General features: G+C 42.1%; 1 protein-coding gene across 2 annotated transcripts; it reads left to right on the top strand.

Moving 5' to 3' along the window:
* The first annotated feature begins 758 nt into the window (after positions 1–758).
* On the top strand, positions 759–20,978 carry BROX (BRO1 domain and CAAX motif containing). Of its 2 annotated transcripts, none has more exons than XM_035111407.2 (13): positions 759–1,190; positions 6,143–6,281; positions 6,420–6,526; positions 7,355–7,451; positions 8,579–8,674; positions 9,747–9,819; positions 11,504–11,609; positions 13,230–13,319; positions 13,751–13,836; positions 14,637–14,718; positions 15,805–15,955; positions 16,940–17,099; positions 17,811–20,978. In XM_035111407.2, the coding sequence occupies exons 2-13, from the start codon at positions 6,181–6,183 to the stop codon at positions 17,895–17,897; spliced, it is 1,236 nt and encodes a 411-aa protein (XP_034967298.1). In that variant the 5' UTR covers positions 759–1,190; positions 6,143–6,180; the 3' UTR covers positions 17,898–20,978. The 2 variants fall into 2 exon arrangements, with proteins under 2 accessions (XP_034967298.1, XP_034967299.1); XM_035111408.2 differs by lacking the exon at positions 759–1,190 and adding an exon at positions 2,059–2,450.
* The last annotated feature ends 1,118 nt before the right edge of the window (positions 20,979–22,096 follow it).

Below are 22,096 nucleotides of genomic sequence, written 5' to 3'. Positions count from 1 at the left end.
GTTTGCATGCTCGCTGGGCTTTCCCGAGGAAGCCAGCAGATAAATTTATTCCCCGGAGGCTGCGATCGAACGGCAGAAGCAAAGAAGCAAAATGATGGAGCTCGAGCCTTCTTTCTTGCGGGAAATATTTATTTATTCATTTGTATTTGCGCACGGAAACGAGCATTGTTATTCCATATTAAAAATTGGGAGAGGGTGGCTTTTAAGACAGCCTTCCAGTGTAGTCTTGTGTCCCTTTCCCCATACTGGCAGGGGAGCAGTTGAGAAAGCGCATGAGACCATAATACAGAAGTGTAGTCCAGGCTTAGCATCAGGCTTAATTGCTGTGCAAACTAACGCACCGTCGCCCTCCTTTTGTAGAATAGGCAGTAGTGGCCCGACGGAATTCCCTCCGGGATTATATTGTTAGCGGAGTTTAAAGGTAGCCGCTGCAATAGAAGTTACGTATATGCTCCCTACATGTCATTTTATATTTAGGTCTATATAGATATTCGCAAACACATACAAAATCCATAGATTATAGGAAAAATGTAATTGAGTTGCCCTCGCCACCCATACGCAGCGCTAAGCTGGGGCTCAGCCGCCTTGCCTTACACACACTTCGTCGGACGCGTTGATGCTTGCACCTCTTCACATGGCGCATGAAAACTCTAAATTCAAACCCGGAGGCAGAGGAGGGGCGCGTGGGAGTGGCTACCTCCCTCCTGTGGGCAACGTGCCGGGCAACCAATGCAAAGATAAAAGTCCAAGGCAACATAGAGACACGGATGTTAGACTGACTGCCCCTTTTCTGCATTACGGCTCTGTCTTGCGGCATTCAGAGGGAATCGGGAAGCGTGCCCCCCGAATAAACAGCCTACATGCTCTCTCTGCTTCCCGATCTTACTCAGCCGTTACCTCCTCAAGGGGTACCTAACCCTGCGTATGGCTCTTCAGGCGCCGTCGCTACTGAAACAGCCGTCCCTCCCAATTTCTACGATGGCACCAGCCGAAGCACTTCCGTCTCGTTACCTGATTATTGCCAGGGCAAGGGAGGACACGTGATCTTCGGCTAGTAGATCTATCTCGGGAGTTTAGGGTCTCTCTTAACGCATTTATTGCCAAGGTCTTGGCATCCCTGCCTTCCTGCTCCAGCTTACCACCACATCTGGATCTACATAAGTGGGCTAACGAATCCGTCGTGGGTAGAGGTGAGTGCCACAGACAGACTTTATGTTATCTAAAAATGTATGTTTATCTTGCGTTTCAACCCCTCCACTCCACACCGGCATCCGAACTAAAAGACGACGGTATGTACCCTGTCTCCTTCCTCTCTTTGCCGATCGTGGTGTTTCAACAGCTCAATCCTTTAAAATGTTTACACGGAAGTGCTATTGCGTTCAGGTAGGGCTCAAAACACCGCGGCAGCCCGATGCTTTCATGCAGAATTAGACACAGGGCGCTAAGAAGGCATGTTTTCATAGAAATAGAAATACTTTATTGTCACTGTACCACTTGTTTACAGTGAGATTAAACGAGCCCCACCTCCCCCCCCCAAATCTCTCAGTCCTTGTTACACTCTCGTGTGTTGTCGTACGACTTTATATTGTGTAGGGGATATTTGTGGATGTGGACATAGGAGAAGAACTGTACACTGGGGCAGTTCCTTCTAATGCCACATCATTGGCTTTATTTTGTCTACTCTTGTACAGTATGTATATCATTGCCTAGCTAAGCATAGACCTCACTTCTCGAAGGCTTGTTCTATTTTTCAGGCTGCGTTTTTCCCGCAGTGAGTTAATATAAGAAGTGTCCTGGAGCAAACCAAAGGAGTTAGCTGGAGTAAACCGATGAGCAGGCCATGGATAACCTTTCCCCGCTGATAGGGTCTTGGCTCCTTATCAGGGGTTGAGAGGAGAGGAGAAAACTGTGCAGGATGAGTCCCTCAGAATGCACGCGGATGGCAGATACTAAAGCGGTAAAATGATTAGCCTGTACACTTTGTGGGAAGTAGATCACCCATTAATCGCCAGGGTTTGCATCCAAGCAAGACTCTTGCATTGAGCCCTGTCTGAGGAACAGGGTGCAGGCTGGCTCAAAATCCCATTGAGCTCCGTGGGCTTTATTCCCTCGTATTCCCGTCTCTTTCCGACTGGGAGCAATAAGAGACGGGGGAGAGACGTGGGGATCCGCTTTCCCCCTTCCTCCTTCGCAGGCTTGAGAGGTATCGATGCGCTCGGGCTACTGCGGGGAGGCAGCTCGGCTTTCGCGGCGCGGCCATTTCGCGCCTGCTTCCCGGATCCGCGCGGCACCATAGAGACCGGCGGGAGGAGAAGCCGGCGCCGGAAGTGGAGGAGCTGCTCCGCCCGGGATCCTTCTTAATATATCTCGGTTTCTTTTCCTCCCGCACCCACAAGCAGGAAGTGGTTGCCGTAGCAGCGGCACAGCAGGAAGAGCTTGGCGGAGAGAAGGTAAACAGAGCAGCCCCGCCCTGGGGAGGAAAGGCCGAGAAAAGCGGCCGGTGGTGGTGGGGTGGGGGGACACAAACACACGCGAGGGAGGGGGAGTTGGCTGAAGGGTTAGCGGGGCGCGACTTCGTGCCCTTTTTAATACTCCGGTGCCAGCGCGAGGTGATTCGCCCGGTTGGGTGTTGGTGAGGCTAGACTGGGAAGAGATTCCCCTTGGCAGGGCCTGCGATGAGTAATGTTCATAAGCGCTTGTTTATAAGTGACAATAAAGTAAAGTATTTCACTATAAGCAAAAGATGACCACGCTCTGTAGAGAAGCACTACTTTGCCTTTCTCAATCTGCTAAGTTTTGAAAGGGATTTGAGGGAGGTATGTGCAATCCTACATGCCGTATGTACTCAGAAGTAAGTCACATTGAGTTTACTGGGGCTGCTGCCCAGTAGGGAGGTAAAGGAGTGCTGCCCTGGGGTAGGAAAGTCTTCATTCAGTGCAAACATTTGTATGGGGGTGAGGTGGGGATCAGCGATGGGGGAAATCTGGTCACTATAGTGCTCTGGGGCAGCTCTGTAAAGCTGGGGCAGATGATGGCCATCCTTGAATCCTCCAAGACATTGCATGGAAAGTGTGTGTGTGGTAAACAGGAGATTTCGGGGAAAACATCTCTAATGATACATATTCCTCCTCCATTATTGATCTACCCTATTAACCTGGTGGAGGCTCTTTCCTGTTCATGGCTTAAAAATAGTTCTGTGAAGTGATTGATTCAGGTCAGAGGCTCCAAATTAAGTATCCCAATGGATTCTTTATACTGCATTGTGAAGGGGTTAAAATATCATTGAGGGGTATATGTGCTACCAGGAACACCCCTTCAACCCCAGTTTGCTTCCCTTCTCCCATTAATCCCAGACAGGAGAAGCATGCAGTAATCCCCTTTTGTTTAGCCCAGAGGTTTTCAAGCTTTTTGAGTCTATGGCTCCCTTAACCAACTACATTCTTTCTGTGGCACCCCTGGTGGGGCTCAGGAGCCCAGTTATGTCACCCCTTGCCTTCAGGGCTGGCAGTGCCTCACCCTTTTTTGAACACCCTCCCTTGTAGAGTGTTCCTTCAGCCTCCTCTCCTCTCCTATCTCCTTGGGAGTCCTCTGGACAGCTGCTGCCCCATCCCTGGTCTGCCCTTCTCTGAAGGAGCTGCCCACCTTTCATAAAGAGAGGTCCCTCCTAGAGCCACCATTCGCCTGAGTAGCTTATACCGTAGTCAGGGCTACTGCAATAAACAGCTGTGAAAGCCTTTGGGAGGCAGAGATGTGAGAGGGCATCAGAGGAGGAAGGGGAGGGGGCCAGGGGCCAGTGTTGTCCGCAGCACCCCTGACCATTTAAAACACCCCAGGGTGCCACGGCACACTGGTTGAAAACCACTGGTTTAGCCTAATGGTCACCCAGCATACTGAGGACTACTCATCCCTTTCATGATTATCCGGCATGAAACAGATGTCAGTGTAGTAGTGGCTTAGACCTTGTTAGGCTATTATTTGGGTGTTTTTATGACTATCAGTTAATAGTTCAGTTAACCAGTCTTGACCTTATAAGCGTGACTTCTTGTCTAAACATCCACATATGCATTAAGCTGTAATGGTGGACTGAAATAACCAATTTGAGAAGGACAATAGTTATTTTTAAGAACTGCTTTAATAAAATAGATGTTAGATGCAAAATGGTGTTAGAGTAGAACCTGGGCTGTGGTTTTAAACCTTTGTGCTATTATGGTAGAAAACTACATACACAATTGGGGGTGTCTGTATATTTTTTGCTGGAGCCTCTTGCATGACGGATCAGACAAGGTGCTTTTCAGTTTAAAATCGGTTTGCTTCTTGAGCTGTGCGAGTGCCTACAATAGAACTTTCAAAGATAATTCCAGCTGTATGTGTTCTCACGATGCATGTACATATAGCTTCACATGCACATGGGATCACAGCCCTTGTTTATGCCATTTACAAATGGGAAAAGATTCGGTAATGTTATTTGCAAAGGAATAACCCTGCACTGAGGGTTTTGCTCTAAAGAAGCTTGCTAAGAAATACAGTGGTACCTCGGTTTAAGAACAGTCCTGTTTACGAACGATTTGGTTTATAAACTCTGCAAAACCGGAAGTAGTGTCCCGGTTTGCAAACTTTACCTTGGTCTAAGAACGGAATCCGAACGGTGGAAGGGCACCGGCAGTGGAGGCCTCATCAGGGAAAGTGTGCCTCGGTTTAAGAATGGACTTCTGGAACGGATTAAGTTCGTAAACCGAGGTACCACTGTATCAGATGAACACCAGCATGTTTGTTGTACAGTAAAAGTTTAGTGGTTGTGCAGCATCTCAGTCAATAGACTCCAGCATAGGTTTCTTAATGCTCTAAAGTGATAGTCATTAATCAAGAGAGCACAAGCAGCTTCTAATTATATAGAATTATATCTGTAAATATAGTTTGTCTGGGGCAACTGTTGTAAAAGGTATCCCATTCTTAAGTTCTTGAGAAACATGATGGGGGTGAAATTACAGTAATTAGATTGTTCAAAGTGTTGCTTTAACTATCCTAATCACAATCTACTTGCTATTAATATTTAATTGTACTATGATTTCATTCTGCTAGGAAATATTGGTTTGCTCCAAAAGCAGCTGGTGCAGATTTTCTTCTGCTTTAGTGTAGGCTAAAGCCTGTGAAAGGGTTGGATGCTTTTTTAAATGCATGTAAGCCTCACAGTTGAACAAATCTACTAATGCAGGAGTGGGCTTACAACAAAAACCAAACAGATATCTGCTCTGAACAGTCAAGTTTAACTAGTTCTAGCAAATATTTCTGACACTAAAGCAAAGGCATCCTATGAACAAGCGTCAACTCAGATACAAAAGACAAGTTAATAATGGCCCCATTGTTAGAAATTCTGAGTAGCAAATCTAGTTGATGCAGTTGTATGAGTGCTCTGTACTTCTTGCCTCTTAAAATATTCTTGAAGCTGTGGTTATTGTGTTATTGTGTTTACTGCAGAACAATGCCTACCGTAGCTTATGAAAACTGGAAAAGATAACATAAAAGAAATTTATCCTTCTGCTAAAGTATATTATGTGAGAAACGAATGATTGCTATGTTAGTATATCTCTGCTGCACTAGTCATATTAAACTGGGTGTTAAAGGGTTAAGCATTTCCGTGCTGCCACCTTAGCTAATACAGACTTTAAAAAAATACAGTAGATGTTTCATAAACTGCAGTCCTTTCTCAGAAGTAAGTGCTCTGGAGATCAGGCAGGCACCAGCTATTAATGCTTTTCCCATCCACTAAAACATTCCTATTACCCAAGCTCTTTTTGACTGTCAATACTAACTCCTGGCATATCTGGCCACTGTAATTGCAATTGATGTTTTACTGATACTGTACAGCTTTTATTGTTACGTTTTGTTAAATGTTGCAGTTTTTATTGCCATGTACACCACTTTATTGTGTTTGGAAATGCAATACAATATACAAATAATTTCAATACAGTAAATTAAGGGAGATATGCACTAGAGTAATGTGTCTAGGATTGTACCCTTAAGTCTTTCCTGCAATGAAGAATTATTTTCAAGTAATTAGATACTTTATCATTATTATTTTTTGCTGAAGATTGGTATTTATGTGTATAATCTCCAGTTTCTTCTCTTCCCTTCGCTGTTTCAGACTTGCTGTATTTCTAAACCTGCAGGAGACACTCAGAAATGACTCATTGGTTTCATCGAAACCCTTTAAAGGCTACAGCTCCTGTCTCATTCAATTACTATGGGGTAGCCACCACTCCAGCTGCAACAAAGATTTGCAAGTAAGTGGTTCTAAAAACTCAGTGGGGCTTCTCAACATACAACATGCATTTACAAGTACTGATATAAGAGACAATACCACTGAATCTCTCCAAAGTATCTGTCTTTGAACTGTGTTTTTGGTGTGTTTCTTAATACAGTGATTTAAGATTATCACGAAGCCGACTCTTGGAGCTTTTTACAGATCTTAGTTGTAATCCAGATATGATGAAAAACGCAACTGATTCCTATTTTTCACTCTTGAAAGGTAAGATATCAGTGCAGCTGGCATAGTTGTTCTGGGTTACTGGCCTGACCATTAGGTCCAGTCGCGGACAACTCTGGGGTTGCTGCGCTCATCTCGCTTTACTGGCCGAGGGAGCCGGCATACAGCTTCCGGGTCATGTGGCTAGCATGACTAAGCCGGTTCTGGCGAACCAGAGCAGCGCATGGAAACACCGTTTACCTTCCCGCCGGAGCGGTACCTATTTATCTACTTGCCCTTTGACGTACTTTTGAACTGCTAGGTTGGCAGGAGCAGGGACCGAGCAACGGGAGCTCACCCCGTTGCGGGGATTTGAACCGCCGACCTTCTGATCGGCAAGCCCTAGGCTCTGTGGTTTAACCCACAGCACCACCCGCTTCCCTTCTGGGTTACTAGTAGTTTCAGTAAATAAATCTCTATGCTTGGCACTAGAGAGCACAAATTCTCAGCTGTGCCAATAAAGGATAGAAATGGGACACTAGCCCAATGGGCATGATATGTACTGTATATGAAACCAGTAGGAAAATGCTGTGCTTCTATAGCTTTCTTAATTCTGCTTTTCCACCTAATAATGAAATAATTTTATTTAAAATATTTATTACTTGGTTTATGCAATGAGCCTGTAGAAGATCTACAGTACAATATGAAGCATTAAAACAAGCCAGTTAGCCCGGTGGAGTAGATCTTGGGGGCTATTAAATAGTGAAAGTCCACATATAAACAAATTGCGTATATGAGGCTGAGTAGTAGACTCAGGAAAAATTGCTGAAGATCAAGGTCATCATTTTGAAAATTACGATGAATTTTAGAGGAGTTTGTTTGTTTTAACAGGCTTTATAGTTTCATTGGATGACTCTTCACAGGACAGCAAGCTGAGATATATTCAGAATTTTAAGTGGACAGACACCTTGCAAGGACAAGTACCAAGGTAGGACAAGTACCATACATGTAGTATGGTTTTCAGTGCCTATTGTAACTAATTTTATTACTTATGTTTATATCATGCCCTTTCTTTCAAGGCCCAGTGGTACAAAATACTTAAAACATTGTATAAATTATAAAAAACAATTACATCATATCAGTTGATTGGCTTTATCGTTTGTTCCAAGAGAAAAGATCTATGAGCCTGGGTTCTCAAGTAGTCCCTATTTTGGTAACTAAGAGGCTGGATTGTACAGTTGTTGTATACTGCTTAGATATTTTCTTTATGAATTAGTGGTATATACATATTTTTTATAAATGAATACAAATGACACGCCACACAATGACTTGCTTCCTACTCTGGCTTGGCAGGAATGAGGGGCAAGCAAAGCACTTGCATTTTCAGCAGAATACTTCACATTAAACCAGGCTACTATGATTAGGCAAGATATTGGTGCCTGGAAACAAATATAGATTTATTTTTTTCTCCTATGATTTGGTCTTCCAGAATACCTGCACATTTAGGGGATTTGTATGGATAATTGCAGCCCCACCCCCGAATTGCTAGCCCTTTTGTATGATAGCTGCCCAGAGTGGATGGAGAAACCCAGCCAGATGTACAGTACAGGGTATAAATAATATATTATTATTATAAATTATTATCATAGAACCCCAGAGAGAAGAATATAAATTCATATGAAATTTATCTTTACAGGGCATGTGAATAATTCTGCTTAAGATAAATTTTCCATTTAAAACACCGACTAGTACTGTTAAAGTTCTGACTGCTATTGTGTGCTTTGTTTGGAGGGGTTAATGGAGACTTGGATTTTGCACAAGAGTTATGCTTCAACCATTCTTAATCCAGTTTAAAACAAAGCATAAATTGTTTCTGACTAAAACAATTATCCTTTTCAAGTTGTCTGAAATCTATGCGAGGGGCGTACATTTGAATACTCTGAGGTTTGCCCACATGATTTGGGATGGGAGGGTGAGGAAGGAACTAAACATAAGATTGTTTGTTTGCCTTCGAAGTCTCTAAAAGAGAGGTGGAGTACTTAACAGTGTGTTGTAGTTGATGCAAAAAACATTTGAGTTTATATATTTTTTTCTTTCTCTTCCCTTGTCCCTTAGTGCCCAACAAGATGCTGTGTTTGAATTAATTTCAATGGGATTTAATGTGGCTTTGTGGTACACTAAATATGCATCGAGGTTGGCAGGGAAAGAAGAGTAAGTATTCTCACTTTAGGAATAGGCTTCTAAACTACCTACCTCTTTTTCCTGTGCAGCATTAGTTGTCCTTAAGCCCATTGAAACCAACAGACGAAATTGTGAAGTAGCATATATAGTAGCTATATAAAGCACATATATGGCTTTGGACCAGCATATCTGAAGGACTGCCTATTGTTATCTGAGCCTGCCCTTCTCAAATATTCTCATCAAAGCCCCTGCTCTAGGTTTCCCTTCCTTCAGGGTTTTTGGTACTTGGTGACCTGATATAGGCCCTTCTCTGTTCTTTTCCTCCCATAGACAATGAAAGAGTGCTGTTGTGCCCATGTCCTGTTTGTAGGTTTTCCCTAAACATCTGGCCGTTCACTCTGGTTATGGAATACTCTGTTGGCACTTGCCTTCCTAGCCATAAGGTAGCAGGTGAAGACAGTCTTTTCCCCCATGGGATATATGTGTTGCATCTTCTGTTCTTCTGCTTTCCATTTGAGGATTATGGTATGGAAACATAGGCCAGGGTCCAAAGCAGGGATCCCCAAACACTGCCCTCTAGCTGTTTCGGGACTACAACTCCCATCATCCCTGACCACTGGTCCTGTTAGCTAGGGATGATGGGAGTTGTAGTCCCAAAACAGCTGGAGGGCCAAGTTTGGGGGTGCCTGGTCCAAAGGGTGAAACAGATACATACTGGAGCTGCAGTTGTTGGGCTGTGTTGACTGACGTTTATAATTGATGGCAGAACACACATTACATACAGAAGCTCCCAAGTTCCATCGCTGACATACTTGGTGAAAGAAATGAGTGTGTGAGAAATGGGAAAGGCATCTGCTTGAGACCCTGCGCAACTCTTTTGATAAGACAGCTTTTACCTTCTGACCGTCTCGGTTGGGTCAGACATTCAAAACAAAGCCTATTTACAGCGACCCCTCCTAAAATGGGGTGAGGTAATAGAAATTAGAAATAAACCTGGCCAATGAGAATTCTAGAAAATTTGATGAGGTTAAATGGGAGTCAATTTGTGTGATGTTTAATATCCTTGGAGAGCTGCGGTACTAATTTGTCGCTCCTCCTTTAGCATAACCGAAGACGAAGCAAAAGATGTCCACAGGAGTATGAAAACAGCAGCTGGGATTTTCAAACACTTAAAGGTACAAACCTATTATATTTAAATAACAAAAACAAAACACACACACACACACCACATATTTTCCCTCTTAGGAAGATCCTGTTTTCATTCTTGCTTTGTTTTTGGTCAGTATAACTCTTGTTTTGGGGGATGTTCTGATTCCCCCCCCCCTTTTATACAGTAAGTTAATTTAGAGAACAAAGAACAACTTCAGATGTTTATGAAAAGTCTGTGGAATACCTGCCATGGGATAGTTGCACATCAGGATTTACATGGGGGAATTGCTTGAATGCATTCCAATATCACCACATTTGTATGCATGGAAAGCTAGCTAAACAATGGGGAGTGGGGAAGAGATGGTTATTGGGGTTTTGACCTTATTACATTAAAACAGAACAGTCTCTTATTCCCTCCCACAACCACCCCTGCCCAGTTTCCCCCAGCCTGCCCTCATTTCATTGTTCAGGCTCACATGCTCAGAAAAAGGTTAGGATAAATGACTGCCACTGCTCTGATTGAATCCCAAATTAAAAACTGTTAAACTGGAGAGGGTTTCATCCCTGCATTGTGCTTCCCACGTCTTCTAGTTTTGTAGATATTACTTTTGAGTGGAGTTTCAAAAATATACTCCAAATCTCTTGGAAGCTTGTCTTTTTTTCCTGTTTCTTTTTGTAGCTTATATGGCAAATCTTCCTAATGCAAGGAGATTTTGATGTGAAAGTGCATTCAAGCAAGCAATCAAGCCCTAGGGAGACTATACCACATGCTGTTTCTTAATTTTGGGATGACTTATTGACTAGTGGGGCCTGGTCTAATAGCAACTGTCTTTTGTTGATCCACATACCTCTGGAATTCCATGGTAGCCATAAGTGCTCCATGCACTTCACAAAGCTGGAGAATTCATTCCTATGCCTGGAAGTAGAATGGCACAATACTTTTATTTATTTGCAAGGCTATTTATAAACCCACAATGCATGTGAAAAATACGGCAGTGTGCAATGAATTCATTAGAACATCACAATATTATAAACATATTAAGTACAGAACAGTTGACCCAGCACTGGATCAAATTAATTCTATAAAAAGCTGTGTCAAAACAATAATGTTTTCAACAACAGGTAGTAAAATATAAAAACTGTAGGTGCCTGTTTGATTTCAATAGAAACGTGTTCTAAAATAGTGGTGCCACTATGCTAAAAGTCTTGTTTGCTTAGAAACGGGGTTTAATAAATAAAAATAATAATATGTAGCAGTAATGTGCCTGCTCCTTCAGGAATCTTTTCAGGATTCAGCTTGCCCACATCCATCCCATCACTGACTCGAGGCACTGATCCAGGATTTGCACAGCCTCCTCTGATTTAGGTGTAACAGAGAAGTAGAGCGGAGTGTCATCAGATCCCTAGTGACGCCTTGCTCAAAGTCTTCTAATGACTACTCCCAGTGGTTTGTTAAAAGCATTAGGGGGAAAGATGGTACCTCGAGGATCCCCATAGTAGAAGTGCCAGGGGGGAGCCAAATAGTATCTGAAAGCCACTCTGTTAATAATACAGAAGGTAGGAACAGGCGCACTGAAGTACAGAGCGAGTCCAGGGTTATACCATGGTTGATCTGTGATCTCATTACGCCTTGGTCATTTCCTTCAGATGTTACCTGTGTTTGGTTATAGTACTTCAAACGTATCTTACATTACATTTTTCCCCCTTTAGGAAAGTCACATCCCTAAGCTGATCACTCCTGTAGAAAAGGGAAGAGATTTAGAAGCTCGGCTGATAGATTCCTACGTTATCCAGTGCCAAGCTGAAGCCCAAGAAGGTACTCCTTCAATTTTTAAGGGCTCTCTCTGGATTTCTTTATACGGTATTTTCTCTCCTGGGGAACACTAGGGTGGAATGTGGTTTGGCATTTTACCTCATACTTGTGGGCTGCCTCTAAGCATTTAGTTGGCTGCTGTGAGGACAGGATGCTAGACTAGATGGGCCTTTGGCCTGATTCAGCAGGGCTGCTTTTATATAGCAATAATACAAAATCCAGATATTTTAGGGGCATAGGAAGATGCCCCTGGCCAGTATTTGTCCACCTAGCTGAATGTAGTCTACTCTGACTCAGTGATGTTTCTCATCACCTGCTACCTGGTCCCATTAATTGGAGACACTGACAATCAAACCTGTAATTTCCATGCAAGACTAATGTCCTTCCTCATAATGGATTTGAAAACATAGGTTATGAAACTCAGCAGGTTATTTATTTAACTGATTTTCTCCCTTTGTATCAAGTTAATTAAGGGATATTTCTGTTTCTGTTCCTTGGAAATGGAAATACTCAATTGTTGGAATATTTAAAAAACAGGATCCAGAGGGGATCTGGTTAGCTTAATGTCTGTTCTGGAAAAACTGCTGGAAATATAGGATTACCAAGCATATAGAAGAACAAGTCTTGCTGAAGTAGTCAGCATGGCTTCTGTGAGGGTAAATTCTGTCCTTTGGAGTCTTTTGAGAGTGTCAACAAGCATATAGATAGAGGTGAGCCAGTCAGCATCCTGTACTTAAGACCTCCAAGAACCTTTGATAAAGTACCTCGCCAAATGCTCCTGAGTAAGCTGAGCAGTAATAGGATAAGAGGAGAGGTAGACAGGTTTACTGCTGACATCCTCATGTTCTGACATTGCTCTTGACATGGTAATTTCAATTTTCTATTCTGGCTTGAACGTCTGTGTCCCCATCCTTTTCCTTTTGACATATATGCCAACTATACTAGAGCATTATTGTGATCTTTGGTATTATGCCCGTGTTATTAGCTTTGGGGCATCTGTCCAGCTCTATTACTCAAGATATCACTTATTGCTAATTTAATTAGCTACATTCTGCCATGAGCAATGTTTGTACCCTTTTTCATTGTGAAATCTGACCTTTCCTGCTTCTACCAGCAGCTATGAATAATTCAGTTTAACTTTAAGATAGCAGAGCCTGGTATTTGAGCGATTTCCTTCAATAATTGGGGCAGGGGTCTCAGGGTCTCAAATTATTTACAAAGTGTATGGTTAAACTGTGGGATTTGCTCCTACAAGATGTAGTGATCACCACCAATTTTGGTGGGTAAGGCTCTCAATGGCTAGTAGCCACAACGGCTGTTCTATCTCCTTTGTCGGAGGCAGTGTATCTCTGTATACCATATGCTGGGAATTACAAGTGTGGAGAGTGCTGTTGCTTGTGGGCTTCCCGGAGGCATCTGGTTGGCCCCTGTGAGCACAAGATGCTGGACTAGACGGGCCTTTTAGTCTGTACCTGTGTTGTTCATTCAGTGCGGCTCAACTGTTAGAAACATGTTCCCTTTTATTTATTTCTGAACAAGACTTCTGTGGCCAATTTTTCACTCATACTTTTAATTACCAACAACTACAAGAAATAGCTTCAGTATATCTATTTTTTGTTTCAGTGACTATTGCCCGAGCTATTGAACTGAAACACAATCCTGGTCTAATAGCTGCTCTGGCCTATGAAACAGCTAATTTCTATCAAAGAGCAGGTATGTCAAAAAGCATTGCTGTATGAATTCTTGGTAATTTCTTAAGCAAGTCCTAAAGTACAGACTCCTAAGCGTTGAAAGAATACCAAGGAAATATTATGGACAATAAATGGTTTCCATGGCGCTCTGATTTAGCTAAGAAGGGTCTTGGTTTGGGTTAACCATGATTCCAGAAAGTAGACTGGTTGGATAATGTTTACCTTTCCCTCTTTCTAGCTAAATGGGGCAAGAAACAAACTTAGGTTGAGAACTTAATTGGCTTGCTGTAGTTTTCTCCAAATAAGTGAGGTGTATTTTGCAACCATGCATATTAAAGACAGTTCAGAGTAACTAGAACTTTCATACCAAATTAGCGTCTCAGCAGTCATACCAAGAGGATGGCTTTGTGAATAGACTGCTATTGTAAATGTAATGCTGTCTTCTCCTTCCAGATCAAATGTTATCCAGTCTGGACCCGGCATATACAACCAAGTGGCGAAAATACCTTCAGCTGAAGTCATGTTTCTATATGGCCTATGTGAGTGCTCTGTCATTGTTTATAAATATTTCAAGAAGATTTCCAGAGGGCCATAAAATACTAGCATAGAATGCAATCAAAGCTTTGTGTTCTATTTAAAGCAGTACTTTTCAGGAAGAGTGTATTTTTGATAAAGGTAAAGGGGCCCCTGACCGTTAGGTCCAGTTGCGGACGACTCTGGGGTTGCGGCACTCATCTTGCTTTATTGGCCAAGGGAGCCGGCGTACGGCTTCCAGGTCATGTGGCCAACATGACTAAGCAGCTTTTGGCGAACCAGAGCAGCGCACGGAAACGCTGTTTACCTTCCCACTGGAGTGGTACCTATTTATCTACTTGCACTTTTTGGCGTGCTTTCGAACTGCTAGGTTGGCAGGAGCAATGGGAGCTCACCCCGTCGCGGGGATTCGAAACGCCGACCTTCTGATTGGCAAGCCCTAGGCTCAGTGGTTTAGACCACAGCGCCACCCGTCTCCCATGTATTTTTGATAGGACTCTCTTAAATTTCCTATAATACATCAGGCCCAGCATCTTGTCCCCACAGGAGTAATCCATTACCTGTACGATTCTGCTGCAATGGACAATGACAGTTGCGTACTGTCTCAAATGAAGATGTGCATTGTGAATGAGAGCAGCAATGCGCTTCATACATATCCTCCTTTTTTGCTTCCCGGTTGGATTGTTGGTGATGCTTCCCAGGTCATGATGCTGCTGCTCTTCTGCCTCAACCCTTGAAGCAAGTGGCATTTTAATGTTGCTCCACAGCATGTCGTAATTGCTTAACAAATGTATTCTTTCCCCAGGCCTACTGCTACCATGGTCAAACTCTCCTGGCTGGTGATAAATGTGGAGAAGCCATTAGGTCTTTACAGGAATCAGAAAAGTGTATGTATTTTTTAAACTTGTTCATAAATAATCTGGAGTTGAGGGTGAACAATAATGAGGTGGTCAGGCTTTCACAGATGATGCCAAATGATTCAGGTGGTAAAAACAAATCTTGTGAAGAGCTCCAAAAAGTTATCTCCAAGCTGGGTGAATTAAAATGGTAAAATGCATTACAGTATTAGCATTTAGCTCCATGAAAGTGTCAGCACAGGGTTTTGCATCTGTGAGAAATGCAGATTCCCTGTTGGGGATTATTTTTGGAATTTGTTTCTACATCACGTGATGGTCACCACTTCTGATGACTTTAAAATAAGTTTAGACAAATTGGAAATGGAGGAAATGGCTATTGGTGACAATAGGAGAGAGCTATTGTCCTCCTGGCATCTGGTTGGCCACTGAGAAACAGAATGTTAGACAAAGTATAGCCTTGGGTCAGATCAAGTAGGTCTGCTCTTACATTCTATTGTACCTTGTTCCTCCCTTCCGGAAAAGATGGGATTTTACCTTCTATTTGCCACACATCAAAACATCCAAAGTCTTGCTCATAAATGCAGAGAATCTGAGTGTCACCTAAATCTCCCTCAGAACATTCTTAATAGGTCCACGACTTGCTATGGTAAATATTCCTGTGCCAAACTGATAGGTGCGAAGAAATCAGTCTAGGAAAGCTATGGAGGAAACTGCACTGTACCTGGGCAAAATTGTAACACAAGTGTTTGCTGAAAGTATTTTCCATAAAGATATGATAGTCAGATTTTGTATCTGCTAATCATCTATATGAGATTCTGCTTTTAAAAAGCCTAGAACAATTTACATAGGGGGAAATGCAATGGTTGTTGTAGTCTGGTTTTTGCCAATGTAGGACAATCAGCAAGAGTAAAAAAGGAACAGTCTCACTTTGTGACTGTTCAGCTTTATTGTCATTTTTCCAAGTACATGTCATTGTTCTATAAAGTGTAAAGGATATGTCCATGATTGTGTTCTCAGTATTTCAAATCTCCTTTCAGGTGAAAACAGTAGATTGTCCAGCTTTTACAAAGAGGAATAATTAAAGAGCATGGTTTCACTTGTTGTTTTCTTGTTCAGTTTTTGCCAAGGCTGAAGCTTTGTGCAAAGAATATGGTGAAACCAAAGGTCCTGGAACTACAGCTAAGCCTTCCGGCCACCTCTTCTTTCGGAAACTGGGAACTCTGGTGAAAAATACCTTAGAAAAATGCCAGCGAGAGAATGGATTCATGTAAGTTTGTTACGCCTCATCCGTGCGTTCAACAAATACTTGCATGGTTTTTAAGTGATCTTGCTGGTTGTTTTTTTGAAATACAGTAACAGACAAATAAGCCATAAACATATTAACTAAGAAGTAGATCTTGCTGAGTTCTGTGGGAATTAATTAGTACTAATGGGTGCACATGAACGTGTGAAGATTGGCAGCCATTTTGTATGGCTGAGAGTAACGATGTTAAAGGCCGCTAGCAGATGATATTCTTTCATACCTCTTCTCTGGTTAAAGAAGGGCATGCACGTTATCCATTTCCCAATTATAACAAAATTTCAGCAATAAAATAAGCAGCCTGAAGTGTTTGTGAAATCTTCATTCCAGGATTCTTTTTGGGTTGTGCTCCTGTGTTGAAGTCCTTAAATACAGGATAGCCAGTGAAAAACTGTATCTGGCCAGTGGGCGAGATCATTATCTCCCCTGCTCCACACAGGCCACATTTGGCAAGTAGGCAGAGCAGCCCACCCGTCAGTCACTTGATGTCACAGTGGTGCCAGTTGACCTTTTCGACCCATAGGAGTGTTCTGACCTCTGTAATTGCCAACAAGGGTTTTGCCACCAAGTACTAAGTCATCTTTTGCAAAGGGATCAAATACGGTACTTATTTCACTCATTATAATGCACATCAATATCTGCCTTTTGTCTTCTGGGTTTCTGGGGGTTTTCCTGTTGTTATTCTGTCTCTCACAGCTACAATAAACCTACCATTAAAATTATGGACTGGTCATTTCTTCGTCAGAGGGCAAACGGGCAAATTTAGCAGGGGATCAAATACTTTTCCCCCTCACTGTAGCTTGGCAGAAATGGCCTGGTGGGCCAAAGGGTGCTGCACAGGCCTAATTATTCCTGTGGGCCAGAGGTTCCCCACCCCTGATATAGGAATGAGTGTGCAGACGAGAAGAACGAGGAGGTTGCTAAGATCCAACCTGGTGTTTTGTTTTCCAGTTACTTCCAGAAGATTCCCCCAGAGGCTCCCCAGCTGGAGCTGAAGGCAAACTATGGTCTGGTCGAGCCAATTGCTTTTGAGTTCCCGGCTTTGCATGCACACTGGACTTCCGAAGCCCTTTCTGCGTTCGATCTCACCAAAAGGCCAAAGGAGGACAGTGTAAGCAATTCTTGCTGCTTTTTCCAACTTGACTTATCTTTTGCATCAGCATCACCTTGCTTTCTTGAGGAAGAATGGTGTTGATAGAGATTAGTGCTGTGACAGCGTTGGATTTTGGTGTCTTGGATATCTTTGCCTTGTTCCAAGGGCTCCTTGCACGAAATGTTACTCCCTTGAAAAGCTTTTAAAATATGCCTTGGTTGAGACCACTATCAAATAATATGCAGCTGCAGTTTTATAGTACCTGAAGAACTGGCCTAAATTTAGAGTGCCTTCTGCGTTCTTGTGTACCAAATTCAAAAAACAAAAACTTGAGTAATCTAGCCCTGTTCTGGCATTTGTGTTGCTCATGTGAAAAGAGCAGGGGAAAGGTTGGGGGCTAAATCAAGTCCTGTTGTCTGTTTACAGCCCTCCACAAGTTGGAGAATGAAGATCTACAAGAAGTGGAGGCTCCCCACTTCAAACCTTTACCCTCAAACTTATGGAGGGCTGTAAATAGACTGAAGCTGACTCACTGGAGGCAACAGGCGTTGATAGCAACCCCCCCAAAGGTCTCCATCTTGTGGCTGTTTTCATGTGGTTAATATAAATGCACAAATGGGGCTCATTTGCCTATTGATTCTGAAAGCCACATTGCTTAAATCTGTATTTAAAAGAAAAACAAAAAACATTTGCTCTCCAGTAACACCATTTTCTCTTTTTTATTTGTAGGTTAAACCAAAACCAGAGGAGGAAGTAAAACCTGTGAAAGAACCAGATATAAAACCTCAAAAAGACACTGGGTGCCAGATCTCTTAAATGCTTTGAAATAGCCCTTGTGAGCTGCATTTTGTGAACTCTGGGTTTTTTTATCATCTGCCTTGTTTTCTGGACTTTCTCATCCTACAAAGGAATTCACTGCTTTTCGAGTTTTTATAGATACTTTTCTTTTAAGCTCTCTTTCAGAAGCATTAATCGATTAAAATTGGAATTGTCATAAATGTACCCTCTCAGCATAGAAAGTGAGTGTTTAGATGAATTTGCACTGGAATGTGGAATAAGTGATGGGGAATACAAGAGATGAAACAGAAGAAGGTGAGTCTTGGGAGAGGCAGTATTTTGCAAAGGAGGAAGACTGAACTGGAGGAAATTTTGTAGAAGCTTTAAGGTGGCGTGTAAAAGAGCTGACTGAAAATACAAAAGTCAAGGAACATTTTTAAAAGGTAGGACAAATTCATAGTACTGAAATTTTAAGAGCAAGGATGTTAAGTTGAAGCAATGGAGACTTCTAGGGGAATCAAAGTACAGTAATTTATTTAAAGAAATGGTATGAAAATATAGTGCCTCACCTTGCTAAGGAAATAGAACGTTTTAGCTCATGTAATTTTTACTCTGGCAGGAATACAACTGATGCCATGTTGGCACTACAAGTACAGCAAGTGAAATACACGTAAAATATGCTTTTGGAAGGTATTTGAAGTCCTTTGACAGAAACAAAATGTCTTATTTTGGTCATGCTTGGGGAAGAGAGATTATAGGAACATATGTTAAGCAAGATTTAGCCTTTGCACTAAAAGGGCTAAACAGAAGCAAAACTTTTACAGAAGGACTATGCAACTCCTAATTGAATGCACAGTTGCCATGGATAAATATCAAGCTGCTCTGTTGTGTTTAAAAAAAAATCTACTCATTCCAGAGTCTAGTATATAACACATTATAGAGAAGGTCTGAAGATAATGGCAGATTTGTGTAGTAAATAAGAAGAGGAATTGAAGGGGGATTTGAACAGGCAGTTGGGCACATAGGAGCAGATTGCACTTAAGTGTTGAGAAGACAAAATAGATTTATGTTAAGAATTCTATATTTGTGCTAACTGCTGTTATCAGAAATGGGGTAAAATTAATTTAAAAGGTTATTGTAAGTGTAGAGAAAGGATGAAGGAGAAACAAAATTGTGGAGTTATGGGAGTTACAACGAGATAAGACTAATAGAATGGAAAAGCAGAATCAAAACGTGTCATGGAGGATGGGGACGATGTTTGTGGGATAGAGTGGCTGTACTGATTCCGTTCAGAGACCTGGGCTGCATCTAGACACATCAAAAAAGTGTTTCCGTTAAATGAGTTGTAAATTTAAACAGGGAAAACAGGTAGAGAAAAACGAGACTCCACAGTGCCATGTGATGGCACAATGTTACATTGCATATACAACGCATATAAATTGCCTTTTCGTTACCAATCTAACTGAGTCCCTGGTTGTGGATAACCAGCAGATTTCAAAGATCTAGAATGGTGACCTGGAAAACAAAGAAATGTTGACTCTTGAGAGCCAAGGCAAAAGAATGTTGCTGTATGTGAGCTACTTGGATTATGCTATGGGAAACTAGTAGAATCTGGTTTGTAGAACATTGTTTTGAAAGAAAAATGTCCTGTAAAAACAACTACCGTTAACACATGATTGGAAAAATTGCTGCTCCAGCCTGCAATTGAATTTGTATATATTTGTATAAACAGCGTCCTCAGTAGATTACTCTGGCTCACTACCTGTATTTGGAGAAAGTAAGGTTATTTAATGCAGTGTGGTATCAGCTTGGCTGGACTCACCAAAGCCTAAAAACACCTTTAAGATGTGACATGCTACTGTGTTCATGCCCTCCTTGTGGGCTTCCCATATTCACCTGGTAAGGACAGAACACTAGACGGAATGGACTTTTTTTCTAGATCCAGCAGGGCTACTTTTATTATTTGCGCCAGCTGTGCCAGTACAGGTCCAGACCCTTCATTCCATCAAAATTTAAAATCAATGGTCTTGATGTCTTCCTGGCTGCCTTACACCACACTGGATGAAAGAATAGTGTTCTGATGTATGGAAACATATATGAATATGCTCCATTGCACTGAGAAGCTCATGGCATATGTAAAAGACTGGGAGGATGTCCAGCCAGGGATTAGTAGGGATCAGATAAGCCTGAAGGGCTTAACAAATCTTTGGAATGTATTGTGCTAAGGAACTGTAGATTATGTTCTGGTCAGTAACCTTAAATTAACCAGTTTGTAAAATGTAGTGAATGAACAGTTAGGAGTTGGCAAACAACCTGCCCCCAGGCTTAGCATAGAAAATAAGTTTCATAGCCTAGTCCTGGTTGTATGTATTCAGAGGTAAGCAGTCAGTTATTTCAGTGGAGCTTAACTCACATATAAGTGCTACCTTTGCGTGCTTTCACTTACCATCCATACTTCTCATGCTCTTATTTATTCCATAACCTTCTTTTCCTCTCTGCTGCATCAGGTGGGTCCCGTCCCCCCCGGACCACATGCCTGCAGGTTCAGCCACCTGTAGTTCTCAACCAGCAGTGCAAGAGGTTTTGGCTCCAGTTTCTTATTCTTGTTCAGCCCCTTATTTTTGGTTGCTCTGAAGCTGCCACTAACTACTGCACAAAGCGCTTTGTGTGGTCAGGGTTGTGATTCCCAGCCCAGTACTCCAGATTGTAGTGGATGCCCTTGTATGTTACATACATTAGTATGTACACCACTTTTTCATCTCTTCGAGTTTTTCTTTCAACTCTGCTTCTTTCCTGCTGCCCTCACTCCCTTTCTGATTGCACATTCCCGACTGGTAAGATCTTCCTGAAGCGTTTGGAGGAATAGGTGTGACATGACGGGTTAAAAGTCTTCAGTACACAAGCCAGTTTTAAATTAAATATAAATGTGTGATTCCAGTGGGCTTATCGGGACTGCCCTTTCTTTTGCTCTTTCCAGGCACAGCCCACACTTTAAGACTCTGTGTCCAAGCATCCTTTCTTGTGCCTCCAGGGTTTTCCCTGTGAAAATCTGTTCTTTAAAGCTCAGTTGGAGCAAACAGCAATCCACAGAAAACCTGACCTGATGTTTTGGTGGGGAAATCTCCAGGGTGGCAAAAAGCTCCCAACAACCAATGCTTAGACATGGGGCTTTTAAGTGTATTCCTGTGCCTGGAATGAGCAGGACAGAAGGTAAGGTTGGCTAAACCCTCTGACTTGTTGGTGCCTTTCTGATAGTGAAAAGACATTGCTTCAAATCTGTGGAAATGTTAGCTGGCGCTGAAAGACGCTTTCAAGAATGTACTGATTTTTGTACCGGTCACTAATGAGGCAGAATTTTAGTGAGCGTATTTGCAGATTTGGGATTCCAAAATTATCCTTGGCAGTAAAAAAACATTCCGTTTATTTTTAGAACAGCTGTGTTTATGTATTTAAGGTTTCCTAGTATACATGTTTGCACACTCGCATATAAAAACATATACTGAAAGTCCCTGATTGCTTTTTTGGAGTTGGGGAAACTTTACTCTTTAAGCCTTGCCATTACTGGAATGCTGGTTGAGATCTGTATCAAGAGGGAATTAACAGATCTTCCTGGTCCCTTTCCCAAGCTTGGGTGGCCTTTGACTGCATAGCAAGAATGTGGTATGAATGGAAATGAATCAACATGCTCTTGGACTTCTCAGTTTGCCTTTCACCATTATTTTGACTCGGATGTCATGTAGTATATATAATTATGTATATAATTAATGAAGACAGGGCATGATCTTTTTACACTCCAGTGTATATAGATTTCTCTTTCATAATTGTGACATTTTTCTCATGAAGGATAAGCTATTCAGTATAAGTATGCATTCCCTACATTTAATACTTCTGATTTGTCTCTTCGGTTTGCTCACCTGCTTGCCATAACATTCTTAAGAGAAGCTGGTTGGGACTTTATGGACGAATGAATCGCTTAACATGCAAGCTGAACATTTTCATATTATTTTCTGAATGTTGGGCTGCTTTTCCTTATGCACTCATACCGGTAATTAAAATGTATCTGATGGGAAATGTAGCAATTGATTTTAAAACACTGCTCTGTAAAGCACCATGTATGTTGATAGAGCTGTATGAATAATAAAATGCCTAGCATGTCCATAGCTTGTAGGCTGCGAGTGTTAATTCTTCAGCGGATCCCTGGTGCCACAGTGGGACCATGTAACCCAGGGGTCAGCAAA

The sequence above is a fragment of the Zootoca vivipara genome, chromosome 3, assembly GCF_963506605.1.
Source record: "Zootoca vivipara chromosome 3, rZooViv1.1, whole genome shotgun sequence".
In the NCBI taxonomy this organism is placed as follows: domain Eukaryota; kingdom Metazoa; phylum Chordata; class Lepidosauria; order Squamata; family Lacertidae; genus Zootoca; species Zootoca vivipara.
The sequence above is the reverse complement of the archived record's forward strand: the minus strand, read 5'-3'. Positions and strand labels throughout refer to the sequence as shown.